The sequence below is a fragment of the Pleurodeles waltl genome, chromosome 4_2 (genome assembly GCF_031143425.1).
Source record: "Pleurodeles waltl isolate 20211129_DDA chromosome 4_2, aPleWal1.hap1.20221129, whole genome shotgun sequence".
Classification (NCBI taxonomy): domain Eukaryota; kingdom Metazoa; phylum Chordata; class Amphibia; order Caudata; family Salamandridae; genus Pleurodeles; species Pleurodeles waltl.
The window spans coordinates 501,848,584-501,866,557 of record NC_090443.1 but is presented as its reverse complement, the minus strand read 5'-3'; the positions used below and the strand labels follow the sequence as shown (position 1 = coordinate 501,866,557).

At 42.6% G+C, this 17,974-nt stretch overlaps 1 protein-coding gene across 2 annotated transcripts in view; it reads right to left on the bottom strand.

Annotated features, from left to right (window-relative positions):
- Window positions 1-17,974, bottom strand: part of TADA1 (transcriptional adaptor 1) — a 193,009-nt gene that overhangs the window by 60,821 nt on the left and 114,214 nt on the right. For both annotated transcript variants that reach the window (XM_069231972.1, XM_069231973.1), the window contains exon 7: window positions 8,990-9,152. In XM_069231972.1, the coding sequence (XP_069088073.1) occupies window positions 8,990-9,152 (163 nt within the window). The remainder of the gene's footprint in view (window positions 1-8,989; window positions 9,153-17,974) is intronic.

Below are 17,974 nucleotides of genomic sequence, written 5' to 3'. Positions count from 1 at the left end.
TATATTTTTTGTCAACTCTAGGGGTAATAACCCTAGAGCGGATGGGCTCCTTAACAATTTCATCAGCATGAAACAGTATGCCATGGAGCATTGGGAGGAATTGAATATCCCTGTGTGTTGATGTGAGTGTTTCAAACAGGAAGTCCTGTTCGATGGGGTCCCTGTGGTGGTGAGGGGCGTGTAGGATATTAGTCAGAATCTTGGGAAAGGATTGGGTCAGGTTCATAAGAATCCCAGGGATCTGGGTGATGGTATGGTCCACCCAAATCTTTCCCAACAAATAAAGGAGATCCTTGAGGGGTGTTATCTCCTGGTGTAGGTGAAAGAGGAGTATGAGGAAGGGAGGTAGGTGGAGGAGAAGAATAGGGTGTAGAAGGAGGTGTTAGTGGAGCAGAAGGAGGAGGAGGAGGTGGAAAAGGCCTGCAAGATGGGCTGGTGGCCTTGTCCAAGGATTCCTGAAAGGACAGCTTCAGTACAGGAGGAGAAGCAAAAACGAGTCCTGTACCCTCTTGAACATGGAGCTGGCACTGAAAAGCGCCCATAGTCTCCAGTATAGCCTCCACAAGAGAAGAAGTAGCAAAATACTGACTAGAGTCTCTTGTGTTCTGAAGATTTTGGTTCCGTGGGTTTTGGCATTAAAGGTTTTGGATGGTGCGATTTTGTCTGCATTGATGTGGAGGCTGTGGGCAGTATGCTCAGAGCAGAGGTTCGGACCCAAATGGAGACAATCCATCAGCCAGAAGTGTCAGGGGTCAAAGCTGATGGCTTGGTCTTGGCAATTTGCAGAGCCGAGCCAGAAGGAGGGGCAGCTGAAGCAGATTTTCGGTTCTGAGCATGACCTGGTGCCACTGGCGGACTGGTGACCCCTAGAAGTGGCCTCTTTAGAACTTTTAGTAAAAGAGTCCTGGATGGAAAAGGCCTTCTTGTGCGGGGTGTTATCCTGAGTCTTGTGCGCCACGTCCACTTGATGTGCCCTCCGGTCTGCAAGCGTTTTCTTTGACCAGAAAGATATGCAGACCTCAAAGGTAGCACCTGATGATCGTGGAAGAGGCACAGGTTACACACCAGATGTTGATCAGTGTGGGGAAATTAAGCATGGCACCGAGGATAGAAACAAAATGGTGTTCTTCCATCAGGTTGGCATACCGTTCGGTCCCGCATGGTAAGGTAGGTCGAGATGGATGAAGACGCCTCGAAGGGCATGCAGTTGGTGCCTGGACCGACAAATTGAGGCGAGCACTTCGATGGAAAGGCACAAGCAGAAAAAATACCATTGAAGCTGGTAAGAAAGATTTTGAAGCGGAGTGAGTCGAAAGACTGAGCGAAGACATACAGGTCAGAACCCAACAGCAGAGAGAAAATCTAACAAAGGAGTCGATGCCCATGCACACTATCACCAAGAGGAGGAGTCACTCGATGCCGTGACTTAAAATGCTTCTTCGAAATAAAAACAAAACTTGCACCACACCGGACCCTACACTAGATGGTAGGTGTATGCAAAGCATGTGTACTTATGGCCACACATGCCATCGAACATATGTTTTCCAGCTTAGAATAAACATTCCTTTCCTCAAAAATCGTAATGAAGGAAACCTATCATAACATTAAAAGAAATGTCAAATAAATGTCTAGGGGTCTCTGTCACACTGACCAATTCTAAATCACCGCAAGGCAGAATCAGCTTGTACACCAAATAAATGTTCATCATTAAATGGCACAACTTTCAGGCTATTCTGGACAGCCTCATAAAATCCAGACTGACACAACCGTGTATGTCTGCATAGTGCAACTGATTAAGCCATAGCCCTACCCATTAAGTCTGTGGTATCTATTCCACATTTTATGGTAAATTTAGCCACTTCCTGGCCGTTCTGCCTTCCTGTACTCTCTGTAAGATTTTACCCCTGCTGTTCTCTGGAAGAAAAGGTAGCAGACATGCCACCGAGTCCCATAATGCACGAGAAAATCTGCCCAGAACACGTCGTGTTTAACTACCTCAATGCTTAACTGACTGAAGAGAAAATATTTCTCCCACAATTTTCCAGTCATCTGGATGTTTTGTTTGGTGGAACCCAAGGAAGGACACTAGGTTTGAAGAAGCCATAGCTGCCGGCATTACTAGAACTTTTCTGGTGGGATATCTTAAGCGACAAACTGGGTCCCCAGGGGGTGGGTCGATGCCTATGGGCTGTAGCCCGGTCAACTGGAGCTCCAGTAACTGGTTTTGCCAAGCGTCAAGCAAAAGGTCAAATACAGACTCTTTATAAAGGAGTAAGGGTTCATCCCCGTCTGACCCTGTTGCAGTACATTCACCAAAGGGTCTGTGGATAATTCTACAGAAGGAAGCTGGCAATCCAGAAATGCAGATTCTCTCCTCAACACTTTAGCATAAGAGGAACTCACCTTTGTAGCTATAATGGGTGGAGAAAGCAAGTCTGAAACTGGAAATGACTCAAGTTCATTAGCCTCATCCAGTACTGTCAGCTAATTTCCCTCCAAAGGAGTGTAGACAGTGTTATTCAAAGAGTTTTGACACCCAATAGCCTCTCCACCTGGAAAACTGTGTGTTCCAGTAGGAAAAACAGCAATAGGTTGCATAAGAACAGACTGAGTTATCTAAATCAGTCGGATCCACCGGCACTGCATCTGATGCCGTCCGGTGCAGTTTCGACTTCGGAAAGGTTAATGGGTTACAAGTCGATCAGCGCCGCCGACGTCAGTCACTGACCAGGCTCCAATGACACACGTAGTAACCCCGAAGGGCTGTGCACTGGCACCGACCTGAAAGTGGTTCCACAAAGACTGAGACCAACGGCGATCTCGCCAGTGTGGATTCAGTTAGGACACCTCCCACCTCCTTGGGCTAGAAAGCACACCGGAGGGAGGCCACTGCCCAAAGACTTCATGTAGGGAATTATAATACTCCTGCATTTGGGCTAGAGTCACCCCAGCTCCAGGAAAAATAAGGAGGTGCGGAGTGGACTCCTGTAAAAGCTCTGCAAACGAAGGCTGTGAGACGGCATCAGAGACACTTGATTTTTGTGTTGATTTGACCATTGCTGCTTTGAACCCATTTTTGATATAGACAGTGATGGACACTCGTGAAAACGGCTCATCGATCGTTCTCTGGACTTCGACAAGGACCGATGACACTGCGGTGTCCCGATACCCGCACCACCAGAATTTTCATTCATTGCTATCTCAACACCTTCGTCCGCAGACATCAGGAACCACAATCCTCCGAGTCACCACATACAAATAGCGTGGGAATCTGTGACCGACATGTGTCTGCCATGTGATCCACAGGGTTTAAACCCCGAAGACATTACAAAAAAGCACACCGTTTCCTCAACAAGAAGTCGAGATGGGCCAAAAAGCCAGCCCCCCTAACCGCTCCAGATCCGTGTTGGAAGCGTGGAAAAGAAGGAACTGATGTCGGCAAGGTGGTTATATAGATTCCATCAACATCCCATCCAGTGAACAACGTTGATACGGAGTCGCGCGACGCCCTCTTTCAATGTGCACACATGCTGGGGGAAATGTTTTTTGGATCCAGTCTGTCGCTTCTGGAGGATTCTAAAGTAAGGAATCTGCAGCTAGATGTCTGTATCAGATAAATGAATTAAGAAAAATACAGATATTAGACCTGCGGTACTTCAGTAGTACCAGCAGAAAAATAAGGATCTGATTGGCTGGCCTCAACTTCAGAGAAAGTAAAAACAAAAAAAAAAACAAAAAAAAAAATATATATATATATATATATATATATATATATATGTGCAAAGGGAGTGGAGAGGAAGGGAGAGAGAGAGATATAGAGAGATAGAGAGACAGAGAGAGATGAAAGAGACAGACAGACAAGCAGAGGGGGGGTGGTTTGTTCCCTGGGGCCAAATGATTATCTTTTTCTGCATGCTATGGGTCCTGTGACACTCCCTGTGGTACTCTCACTGACGTGAAGGGACCCGCTGGGTCATATTTATCAGGACTTTCAGCTGGCCTTCTTCATTTACTTGTCTAGGAGTTGTGATACATAAGGCTCAGCAAAGAGGCAGGAGACTCTTACAAAAGTGCTAACCAATAGCTGCCCTAATCAGCCGATCAGAGTGTGTATTGGCTAGCGCTTTTCCATGATATTATGCTGATAAGCGGGACTGGAAAGGGGACACCATCTGTGAATGCAGTGTGGGTTTTCCTTTAAGGCACACCTAGTTAGTAAAGAAGCAAAAATATCTAGCATGGGTTACAGTGCCTTGCCAAAGCTCCTCTCCGAAGCACTGCCATTGCCATGCCAAAAAGGCCAGCAAGGAGAGCAGTCACAGATTGATGGCAATCTCATAGCCTTTCAGACTAGCAGTAAACCCTGCCCGAAACACTCACCCGGTCCTCAGTTTTACACTACATGCAGCACCCTCAAACCTCATTCACATGCAGCAAAGCTGATATGACAAGCTTATAACTGAAAAGGCCTCTTCACTGACTGGTGGGGTTCTGTGTGTGGTAATACTGATGGTGGAGGAATGCACAAATAAGCCAATGAATGGTTGAACAGAGTGCTTGAATGATGAGGGACTGAGTGGGTGGGCTCAACTTAACTTAACTTAATTGCCAAAATCCAAAAGGGAGAGAAAAATGCAAAGAGCCCCAGGAACGTGCGGAGAAAGGTTAGAAAAGGAAGCGCTTGAAGACAGTAGAAACACTTTTTGGAAATGTATCTCGCTGATGTCAAACCTGAGTCATTGATTGTAAGGAAATGTCTCTTCCTGCAGTGCCCATCCCCACATTTCTGGATTGATGCTGCTGTTTTTTTTTTTCGAATCTGAGATTGCACTGAGGCCTGCTAACCGGACCTTAGTGCCAGTGTTCTGACCCTATACAAATTGCATGTTGAATTGGATTAACCCAATTGGCAAGGCCTGAATCACTTTTAAGTCCCTAGTATATGGCACCCAGGTCATGTAAGGCAGTGTCCACTCAGGGATGCAGCACTGTTTGTGCCCCCTGGATGTTACAAGATACCAAATGTCCCCCAACCTGCTACTGCAGACTGGAAAAACAGTGTTTTCACTGCCGGTTCAATTTTGCCATTCACTCCAATGGCAAAGTCACCCTATCCCTTAACACTATATGCAAGTCTCCCCTAAGGAAGGCCTATAAACCCCTATGGCAGTGAGTTGTATTTAAATAAGATAGATATATATTTTGATATGTCTTAACAGCAACACTTCCAAATAGTAGTTTTGCTGTAGACAAAGTTAGTAGCCCCATTGGCTAACAAAGGGTATCCGGTTGGGATTACAAACCAGCTAACTCCTGAATGGGACTACCAAACTAGGTAATGTAAGATACCAAATTAATTGTAGCATTTCACCTGACCTCATGCCCAGACCGAATTTAATACCACTATTAAAGGTAAGAACATTTTAGATAGTTGCCACTCTGTGCGTTAGCTAGCCCAGAGGCCTCACAAAGGCCCTGGCACACTGCCATGGAGAGAGATGTCACCTCCTCCCTCAAGATAGCCATTCAGGGTGTTAGCTCAAAAGGTGATCATCAAGATGAAGCTGCCTTTGTGAGGGAAGTAGCAACAACACCCATGAGCAGGATGCCTTTTGATCCCGTAGACAAAGTGGAGACAGGGTCAAGGAGGGAAAAATTACCTCCAAACCAGTTCTCCTGTGGGCATGCAGCCCTGCGCTGGCCATACCTCTAGAGTAGGCTAGCAAGCTCCTAACTACAGAGGAAAGGTTGTGCCATCTTGAAAGGGGCATGAATGTGGCACTCTGGGATAGCCAGATGCCACACATAACAGGAACTTCCTCACTAGGTAGGAAGGGACCCACTAGCCCACTGGCTAGTGACTGTGAGGTCCCCTTAGGGCACTTTCCTGGGATACATATGGCACCCCTGGCAATCTGACCCTTAGATCACACTGGAATCGGAGAGAAAACCGAAAAAGGACTTTTCAGCTGGCCTTGAACCCATATAAAGAGAGGCTGCATGCTCAGAAGGGCTGCACCTGCTGTCCTTTGGGCTAGCAAAGTTTGGACTGTGCTTACAGCTCCTGGCTCGAGGAAAGCTTGATTCCTGCCATCCAACAAAAGCAGTAGCTCAGCAGTGACTCCAAGGATAAGTTGGCTGATATCATGGAACTAGCTCCAGGGACACAGGAGCTCAATTTCCCTGAATCGCCTAGTTGGCAGACACTGCAGAAGTTTTGCCACTATCAGTCTTGGGGCACATAAGAGGACGAAGACACATGAGCCAAAAATTACAACGAGTCCGTCTGGCTCAGAATCCAAATCCGTTTTCACTGCATCCAAGCAACACTAGGACCCACCTTAATTTTTTTGTCCCAACTGCGGCGCAGAATGACAAGTAGCCCAGCATAGGCTGGCCAGCTACTGCAATGCAGAGAACTTTGAGTGACCTTGGTCTCTGTGGCCAAGTTTGCCCCACTTCACCTGTGGACCGAGGAGCTTCCACAAAGACACCCCTGTCAACCGCACCACAACTGGAGTATCTTTTGCCTGCATCCCTCTGCATCAGGACCACTCCATTGTTGTCTATGAATGTTGTCCTGTAAAATTTGGATTTTGCTTCAAAAATGCTCTGATGGCCAGATAACTGTTCAGATTGTGCACTCTGGCTCTCTAGACCTCGTCCTGGTGGAACTGCTCGCTTAACACAGGCCGGAGTATACTGTTTCAAACTTTTCAAAAGTTTCCAAACTTCTAGTTGACCAATGTTTGTTTGCGGTTATTTTTAAAGTAATAATATAATAATATCTTCTAAAATCTGTATTCTGGAACCCTCTGAAAGGTTTTGTTCATCATACAAATTCATTAAAATATTATCTATTTTTATAAATTGGTGTCTTCTTTATTTCATGTGTCGCTGCATTCTTATTGCGTTGCTTGGTGAAGGTAAATGCTTTACACATTGTTCCTTTGCTAAGTCTTACTGCTCACAGCTACCCATGGTTGAGCTTAAGGTTAAATAAACAAACCTGACTGGTCCCAAGATGGTATTTGAGAGTGCATTGGATTGTAAGGCCCCAAAGCCATTTCGTATAGTACACCCAAATCTTCACGCTGATGATACTTAAGTTCCTGACTTCATAAGGTGGAACAGGGCAAACATTGACAGAACTGGACCACAAACTTAAAACACATGTTTTTAGAGTATTGTTGGTGAGACGAATCTTTGTATTGGATGGGTTCAACTTAAGGCTGTTTGCATTCATCCAAAATCGTCTTCGTTCCAAAGCTAGTGGAAAGTCTGGCAGGAGAAAAGGGCACCCCAGCCCCATACATCCAAAAATACTTGTCTGCATAGACGAAGAAGGGACGAAAACCCACTTCACTCAGGAGACAAGCCATACACGTCGAATATAGGTTGACCAATATGAGGGAGAATGGCGAAGCAGGAGGTACACCACAGAAAGTAGACTCTAATGCAGATGTAAATGTGCTTAGCTTTACAGTTTGAGATCTATCAATTAGGAAGCAGCTTATCCAAATAAGTAGAACTACCCATAGGAAAATCTGCCAATTGCTTAAGTTTGAAAGGTCAACTGTGTCAAAAGCCACAATCGCTTATAGTAAGATCAGGGCCCCAACACTCCATCATCAACCACCATCCGAACGTTCAGGCAGCACAAAGGTTGACCTGCTGTGAAACCGAGCCAAGAACATTTGGCCAGAGGGAAGTTGAGTAGAAAGTTTGTTAGATCTAATGATTTTTTTTTTTTTTTTTTAAATGCGGTCTATTGTTTGAATTTACTTCAAATGTTACAACAACTGTACAAAGAGAGCTGTTAATCATTTGGAGAAGAGCGCTAATTACTTATTTAGTACGGTTTTTCATGGGCAGGGATCTCACAGGCTTAATACTTGCTACAAGCTTCTCACAATTTTGCATAGAAATAAGCTTAATTTGTTTCTAAGTTCTCATCTTCTCAACCAAAAGAAATTTAAGGTCTTAAAACATTTCTTTCAAAATATCATTCCTGATAATTTGGACCTTATTAAGACAAGAAATTTGATAGAAAGCCTAGATAGTAAGTCTTACGAAGAAGTAACATTTTTGCTTGGGGTCTTGGTGTTGAATTTACAATCTAAGATTGTAAATAAGGCACAAGATTCTTTGTTTCATTTAGAGGTTGTATGGAGAACTATTCTTCACTTTAATCAAGTAATTGTATTTCCGTCACAGTGAGAGGCAAAGTGATATCATTTTACGATTACAATTCTTCCTTCAGCTTCCTTCTCACTTACATAGCATGATCCTCTTCTTTCCGTTCATGTGTAAACAAATTACATCTTGGAACATTTAGTTTCTGCATCTTAATGTTTTAACTGCTGCTGGCATCGCACATTCTTTTAATTTTTTTCTTTGTAATTATTTTGCTAACAGATTATTTAGGTTGTTCTTGATTTTACGAAATGCTTTTAACATCGAGATTAGGAAGTGACATTTCACAGGGACGAGTGCTCTGCATCGTTATCGTAGCTAGGAAAAGCATAACAGGTGGAAAAAGTGCAACAGAAAATATGAAAAAAGGCAAAACTTTTTAAGCAGGAACAAAATGGTGTGCTTCTGAAAAAGTGCAGGGCCCATTTTAAACATACGTAAATTTCAAAAACTTCTTTCACTAGTCTATGACTTAGAGTGAACCCATCTTAGTTAAAGCCATACTTTCTGAAATCCAGGGAGTGTCGAGTCGAACAAGAATATTTAGGTAATCCAGCTTCTCAATCGGAGTTAGGGGTTATTCTCTACATAGAATCAACGTGGCACCTCTCTGCCCATCTTACAGTGGGCTCATCATATATATGAAGGAACCAAGATGAAGCAGCACATATAATGTACTAATAAAAGAATAATATTATGAAACGTAACTAGACTAATTGCATAGGTAAACATCATTCCAGCAAGTGCAAAACTCAACCATGGACATAAAGGGTATCTCACTCGCTATTCTCACCTGCAATGCTTCCAAAAGGTCGTACATATTCACCGGGGGTAGGCTGGCTGGCAGAATATCCCCTGAGCAGGCCAGGAGGAGGGCGGCCTGCTGTTCAGCTTCGTCTGGGTGCAGGTTGGAGGACGGATTTGGTCCGGCTGGAGGAGATATGCCCATAGCGGGACTAAACAGAAAGGAACGTGTCACTCTCACATCCAATACCACCAATTTCCAACAAAAACTAAGCTGTAATAAATCAAGCACAAAACACGAGAGAACCCCAGCCATTACGAATGGAAAAAAACGTGCACTTTTGCTTGCTGCCACTTCTGTTCTTGCAGATACTCACTGTAGCTTGCCTTACTGTGAAAAACATGGCACTTGATGGAAATGTAAACACTGCATACAACCAAGCACCTGCACAGCATACATTTGTTCCCTTCAAGAGAGCAGGTGTATTTCACCTTTCTGTTAATTCACAGCCCATTAAGAAGCCTTTCGCCTCCATCGAGTTTTCTGAAATTATACCTGTGCTGGGTAATGCCTTACTGAAAGTAATTCTGACTACTTTTATTCGTCCACTGTCTCCAGGACTATAAAAGCCCTACGTGTGGCAGTGGCCTCTTCATATGATGTAAATCCTTGATTGATTTCTATGCAATATCAGCCTACAGCCACTTCCTTCTTTACTAATGTTATAGATGTATAAATCAAATTTTGTAATTTATGCAGAAACAAATGAAAATACCTTCTCTTGTGGACGTTTTCCTTATGATAAACAACTCTTTTATACATTGTTGATTTTCTACTTTCTATATAATTTTTTGTAAAACCTGCCTCCACCTTGTGGAAAACCAGATTGGGGTGGGTACACCAATGTGCACTAATTTCCCTTGTAAACGTATCTCGAGTCTTAATATTTACACTACTCACACCACTTTTTCTCTCGTTTCTAGAGCTTTAAAATTACGTTGACTTGTGTGTAGAGTACGCTTGACCAGAAATAAAGCTGAAGTGACCGGTTGTCAATCTCTTGCCACAGTTACCTGCGCTGTTCCTTTCTCTGCGTAAGGCTGGCTATGGATGCTGCGTGTGCTATGTATCATGTACGTCTGTGGGCTTATGATTGTGGGAAGCTTTGACTGCTGGTAGCTGTGCTGCACTAGCTAAGTCTAGAAAGGAAGGCTTGCCCTATTGCCAAATATAACGTGTTAAGCTGATGTTGGAACTGTTGATACCTAGGCCTTTCCTACCTATGGGAATCTTGCACTGTGTGAGCATCTTGTATTTACGCTGACAACCGTGCAACTGTATTCGGAGTTTGGGTGTGTTTGTGTATGAAGAATTCTAGATGACTTCCAGTGCTCTCCCCGTGAAAGAGCTGAGCTTGTACTGCTTCTGTCTGTGCTATGCAAATGTCAGAGGGGAGGAGCAAGGACAAAAAGAAAAAAAAGAAAAAGAAAAGAAAACCACTTAACGTTCTCATCGTCGCTGCTGCCTCGGTCCACTTCTGGTATCCCAGCATTCACTGGGACACCAGCACAAGTTCCCCAGCACTCCTGGTGCTGCTTTCATGCTAAACCCAGCATGAAAGCAGAGTCAGGATTGGTCTGAGCAGCGTGGACTGCTGCTCAGACACAACCCTGGGGTCTGTGCAGTTTCTCCGGCCTGGCTGTGTACACAGCTGGGTTGGGGAAACCTAAGTGTGCATGTGTGTTTGGCAGGTCTAAGAAAGCTGGCCAAACACACACGTGCACTTGGGTGCACTCTCTCCTACTCCCCCCTCCCACCTCCTGTGGGGCAGCCCCCACCCCTCCCTGCACTGCTGGACGAACAAGCAGATGAAAAATAAAATAATAGTAAGCTATCGTTTTATTTTTTCTCTGCTGGCTCTTAGCCAGGGGGGAGACACCCCTCCTCCATTGTGGAGAAGCGGCCCCTGCCATGCAAGTCATTTGTGAAAGGTAAGTTGCACTGCCTCTGTTCATGCTGTACGTGTTCTGTGAACTGAGGAATCTTGTACTGCTGCTGCCTGAGGCACCCTTTCTACTTGAGGGGAGCTTGCAATGCTGCACCTGTTCATGGTGACATCAACGGTGCACTGCTTCTGTTTATGTTGCATCTGTCCTGCTTACGACGGAAGCAGGCAGTGCTGCTGTCCATGCTGCACCTTCAGTGTATGAGGGACATTTGCCTTCTTGTTTGTCTTGTCATAACGTCTAGATAATAAGGAAAATATAATCTGCTGTACCACTACCCCACACAAAACGAGTAACCCAATTAGATTATCTCAACCTATATGCGAGATTCCGGATTTAAATTGTTAACATTCATTTGCAAAATAAGTACATTATGAAAACATATCCATCTAAAAGCAATTGATTTGTTTAATTAAATGCATGTAGAATTAGAGTTTGACCGTAGATAAAGGAAAAGAAAAGGTGGGAATTGTACAGACAAGTAAATTTTAATACTGCCACTTTACAAAATCCACGCACTTAAGTGTCTCAAAGTGCAGGGTAAACAAGCACAGATAACTTCTTCTGTGTATATGCAGCAAGTCTCTAAAACCTAATTCTCTGTCCTTGTGGCGCAGCCTTTTCAGCCTTGCAACGGGACATTCTTCACTCCATACAACACTTGGCAGATGCACGATAGAAGGCATCTATCCATCAGTCAGGATCCACTTTGTGGCCTTGTCAGTCTATTTCATAACCAGGGCAACGCCAACACTATTTAGTAAACGTGCCATACATGTGTTTCAGAAAGAGTTAATCGTGTGGGTGCAAAAGGCTTTATGCCACCGCCAGCATAAAACCCTTAGTAAAGTACTCGTTAATGCTACCCCCTAATGGCCAATTACAGGGCACTCTCAAAAAGCACATTACTTAAAAGGTTGTTTATCTCATGCAACTAGCTCACTGTGCACAGCTAGCAAATTTCTGGAAGCTGTCATACCGGCGATGACACCGAGTACGGTGTCTCACTAGGACATTAATGTAACATTACATACCTTCTTCCTTTATTAATACACGTTTAGTGTTCACACTAACTCAGACACTTGTAAACTTATAATTCTACAGGCACAAGACAAACTATCACATGCTGCCCTTGGTCTCTTGCCGACTCTATGACTGACCACCTCTCATGCACACTTTTTTCTCTCACTATTGTTCTGTCTTTCTCTCTCCTATAACACCACCATCACAGGAGGGACACTTCTGAATACTGCAGACATAGTGGCTATAGAGCATCTGGGTAGACACACCACCTCGACAGAAACCTAAGAAGGTTTCTAACTTGTCAAAATGAGGCAGCCACATATAAGAGAAGTGTTCTTACGCCATGAAGTTAATTACATAAACCCTGTCAAAATGTATTCCGAAACAAAGATACAAAGAATCAAGAAAAAACTCTGGAATCTTTGCTCCACAAAGAAGAAAAATGAACTGCCATTACCGACTTTGCAATGTAGTTTGTGTGAGTGGATTCCCTAAAGTGGCGGTATCAACAAATCCCTTTCAACGAGGATAATACCGATCTGCCCTGGTACTTTTTAGGCTTTACTTGCAGAAAGGGTATTAAAACCGTCTTTTATATGGGCAAATTGTAATTCTATTTGGATAGAATACTCAAAAATATGGAATATGTTGGCTTCAGATAGTCTTTTTTGTTATGAAATTATTTGCAAAAAGAGACATTCTCTCAATTTAAAGTGTGTTTTTGGATTCAGCAATTATGCAGACGGATTCTATTCTTTGTTAATTCAAAGATGGCCCATGATGGAGAACCTTGCATTGCTGAAAGTGTACATATGTGTGTGTGTGTGTGTATGTATGTGTGTGTGTATGTATGTATATCACATTTCTGACCTAGGAATGCATTCTCCCCTTTACTTGCCATTGGCTTTGTGGTTTGTAACTCAAATTTTCTTGCTTTCCAATTGCTGGCTTTCTACAGTCTCGTGCCCAAAACTTATTTACAGTATCCTTCAGACTGCTCCCTTTTTGTAAAAAGGCCTGTAAATCTTGTTCTTTGGTACAACATGGCTCAAACACACTAACAAAGCAAATAGCTCTTGCATAGGTGAGACTATTGGCTTTGACAATGCTTGTTTCTTTTTTTTACACTTCTTACTCTGCAGTCTGATGGTGTCCTGGCTGCAGGTGTACCGAGAACTACTAGAGATGGTGTGCTTGTCTGCAAGATAAGCAGAGGTGCTCATAGTTATGGTCTTGAAACTTATGCAGCTGGTTTTGAAAATGTTGTGGGCTGACAAGGGAAGACAATGGAGTTCCATCAGGACGGAGGTGATGTTATAGCTATTCAGGCCCTGCATAAGACAGGATACAGTATGTAGGATGAACTTAAGGGACGCTGGTGTGGAGTCTCTTAGGCACCCAGGTGTTACCACTATCCAGAAGCAATAGTACGAGGGCCAGAACAGCAATGCTGAGGTCACTTTCTTTAAAAGGAAGAGCTGATATCAAGACATTTTTTTTTTTTGACAACATTTTTCTTAAGTTGGTGACCAGGATTATCCAAATGACTCAACGTTCTTTCAAAGTTGGGGGTTTGAAGATGTCAAGGTTCATGTCACTGATAAAGGTTTGCATTGTTTCATATTTAGTTGATCTTGGCAAATAACTGAAATTCTGTCTTGGTTTGATTGAGCTTCAGGTAGGCGCTAGACACCCAGGTCTGGATGATGTGCAAGCAATGTTTGAAGAGTTGGATGCATGAAGCAGAGGAGACTTTCAAGTCACTTGTCCATCATCAACATATTTGTGAATCTTAATGCTGGTATCTGTCAGTAGAGCACTAAATAGCTCCATGTACAAGTTGAAGAAAACAGTATGGAACCCAGATGCGCTCGGCAAGGGATAGGGATCTTCTGTGACATGGAGGTGCCAATGTGAACAAACTGGTGTCTATTGGAAAAGTAGGAGGAGAACCAGTGAAGGTCATGTGTGTGCAGGTGACGCCTGTAGCAAGCTAGCCAATGCTGCACCTATATTTACAATGCTCTCTAGCACCATTATATTCACAAAAAAGGTCTCTAGCCAGCGGCAAGAGTTCACTTGTTCCCTTTAAAAGGCCCGCTTCCTTATTTCTCCCTACAGTATATCTATGTAAAAGAGTGAGGGCATATGTGTCTATGTATATATCATTGGATGATCTTATGAGTAAAAATGCAGACTATGTATGGAAGGCTTCAGAAAGTGGCAAGGTTCTGTTAGTGTAGCAATAAGTACAATGCAGTAACTGGAAAAAGTTGTGTGTGTTGTGGCAACCTATAATAATTAGTGTCTGATGGGCACTAAGGCAATGTGTGTAAACTGTGTTGTTGTAAGTCCTGCATACAAATTTTATTACTCTGGCGTAATCTCATGTAATTTTGTGCTATTCAAAAATTCCAGGAATCACACTAATATGCCATGTTGTGCAATTAAGCACCATTTGTGGCAAAACAAATTACCTTGAATGGAACAAAACAACGTGAACAACCAGAAAATGAGCAGCTGCTGTTGACGATGCCTGTGGTTTTTGCGCTATTTTGTTAGTGTAAAATGTGCCCTCGCATCCAAATGTGCATTAGGGCGCACTCAGAGGTAAAATATATAGGGCAAGTGTCGTTTTTGCATTTTGTGTACATTTGCATATTTTTTCTAAAATGTCACTAAATTAAGCAAAAGCAAATTACACAAATTCCCTGAGCATGTGTTTTACCGGAAATTGTGGAAACAGCCTCTCTGCCTAAAAAGCTACAGGCTGGGCAATTATCAAATGACATATTTTAACTCTACAGCTAATACAATTTTTGGAATAACAAAAAGGAAATTAGCATGCTAGCAATTGATACATCATACGTGCAATAGGCAAATATGTACTAACCTTTGGGTAATTGTGTATTATGGAAGCAATGTGCAAATTGGGGTTATTAGAGACTGATGAGGTACCCCATACTTCAAAATATTCAAATATGCTCAGACTGCCCAGTGCTGGGTTTTGGGAGGGGAAGTGTTGGTCACAAACTGTACTAGCCCATAATATGAGGCCCACAGTGGTGTGCTGGCAATGACACTTACTGAAGGCAATCGTTATGTGACTATAAAGAATAAGCCCCATTAAAAAGCCACACCGTTTTATTGATTTCAATTAGCGAAGGTGCTATAACAAAGAAACTTTCCAATTGAAGCTCTCTGTAAATCCAATTTAGTTTGGACAAGTGACTTGCTCAGTGCTCTAAGATGGCCATTTGAAATATATTCCTTACCCTTAATTTGATTGACATTTTTAATGAATTATTTTTCCATTGGAATTTTGGCATTAAATACTAGCAGTTTTATGTTTCAGTTTTAGAGAGTTGGAGTATCATGTACAAAATAGCAGCAACATACTTTACATAATAATATATTTAGCACTATACTGCAGTATTGCCACGTGGATGATTTCTCAATTTTACCAATCTGCATTGCTGAAGAATTCAATACAATACGGATCTCAACAGCATATACCCAAAATACTAGGTAGGATACCTGTGACAAACCTTGCCTGCCTTCTGAATTATGCATCAAAGTTTAATGTTTTAATTAGAAGAAAAAACGACACAATCGACCAACTAAAAGCAACCTGCCAAATACAAATAGCTATTTCACAACGCCATCCGTAGCTGTGTGCAACTTAAATCATTTCAGGTGAGCAGTTTTAAATAAAGAAAGACAAACAAAGAAAAAAGGACAAAGAAAGAGACAAAATCCTCTGCTTAACTGCAATCATCTGACATGTCCCTTAAGGTGCAAATGTAATCCTCCACGCAAAAAATAAAGTACTTTGAACACGTTCACTACTATCTGAAGTATCAACTCGTGGGCCTCAGCCAATTGCGTAGCATGTGAGCAAAGCAAGGACATTTCCCATTTCTAGGCGGGATAAGTACAGAATTAACTTTGAAGTGGGAACTACAGTTAGAATAGCAAGTACAAGCACAGAAGGCTTACTAACCACAGATTTCACTTAAAAGTAACACCAACAAATTTCACAACCAAAGCGCAACACGGGAAACAAAACTGTTTTGGCGGGTAGTAAAACTGTCGAAAAATGACCCAAAACAAAGCAACACTTCATTTCTAGTTTGTTGACATTGTGACACTAAGTTTGCCATGCTCAAAATCTTGCCTCAAGCAATCTCTCTTGTGGTTTTTCAATTTGTTTTGCATCTGCAATTCCGTTTCGGTTTAGTTTTCAACATCAAACCACAATGATAACCCTAAAAAGGGAAGACAGAATGAAAGCATACTTTCGGTTTTTGATGTTGATGACATATGTGTATTTAAGGAGTTTGAAGAATGTCCAACCGTGACCAAACCGTACACCAAAAGAACGGTTGTGCAAAGTTTCAGAAGCAGCAGGCTTCGGAATTGGTTGACAAGTACCTCGCACTAAGACCCCAATCCTTAATGTGGTTTTGAGAGTAGTAGAGACACTTACCAGTTCGGTTAATATTGCTGGAATTGCATGCACTACTTTCCCCGGTAACTCTCTGTATGTTTGACCGTCCAAAGTTTATCAATTGAGAAATGTGATGGTACAGAAATGACTGCAGCACACACAATTGATATGTTAGAGAACAAACGGTACAGCACATATCAAACTTTATCAAGTCATTCATAATAGGGGATTAAATGTCTGGGTACCTTCAGCCTAAGGAGCAGTTTCCATAACAGACTTCGAAAATGAAAACATAGGAACTACTTGAATATCCTGCAATGACAGTCATGCCAACTAATGTCTGAAAACATCTTCAGTTTTTGACCCTTAGCAGGAAACCTAAAGGCTCAGCTAAGGAGCAGCCTTGCAATAAAATATCAATAATACAAACTTAACTATTTAGCCTTGCATTCTGCAAAAAAATAATGGCTATTTATCTTAAGTTGTAACTTCTGTGACCGTTGCCCAAGCCTTCATCTGGGTTTCGTAAACATTTGGCACAGTTTTGTAGCGGTCTGCAGCATGTTCACCTCTCGGTTCCTTAACAAATGTCAAATTGCATGGCAGTACCTCGAAGGAGCCTTGCCTACGAATTTCAATGGATGGTTTTTGCTAAAAAATGGTTCTAAGAACATCAATAAAAAAGGTATTCCAAAAAAAGTCATTAGATCGAGCCTACTAGACAGCAAATGCGTGGTCTGCTGCAAGGCATACTCTGGCTTACTAAGAACAAAGAGTGGCTTACAGTCTACCCCCTGCATACCATTGGTTTTCTTTCCTTGTCCCTCTCATTTGTCAGCTTCTTATTCGTGTCCCAGCTTGTTGATTCCTGTGTTTGTCCCTCCCTTGGAGCCTTTCTTCTTTACAATCACATCACACAGGTAAGACCGAACAACTATGTTAATGCTTGTTTTGATTTTGCCTCCAGACTATTTCATTGCTAATCAATGCGAATATTCCAAAGGAGGAGAAATGGGAGGTTAGAACGTAGGCAACAAGAGGAATAATACCAACAGGTTCCAGCAGTGTAATGTGGTGAAACTTTCTGGATCCAATTGCACAGTGGGCAGACCGGTGGAGAAGCAGGTGCACTAAATAAAGTCACATTTCTAAAGTTGATATGAGATGTGAATATGGCTTGGATTCCTCACTTAAAATTGTTATGGGAAAGAGGTGTTGAAGCTCCTGCTAGAAAACAGCCAGTTGACTCGACTACAGGTTACGTTGCTGAAACAAACCGATTATGTCCTCCAACCGACAGTGACGTGTTGAAGGTATGTACACCTAATTGTTCAGTTACCTAAAGAGTACCAAATATAGGAGGATCTCCTCTTTAGGAAGCAGACTGGGATCTACTACCTTTTACTAGCAGAACCAGTGGTAGACAGGAGACCTTCAAGATTGCTAATCAATGGAAACAGCAGGATAAGGCAGATACATCATTTTGATGAAGCAGAGGTCTGTAGAAACATGGACCTTCACCGCTTATTTGTGGAGAAACACTGAAAGTAGCAT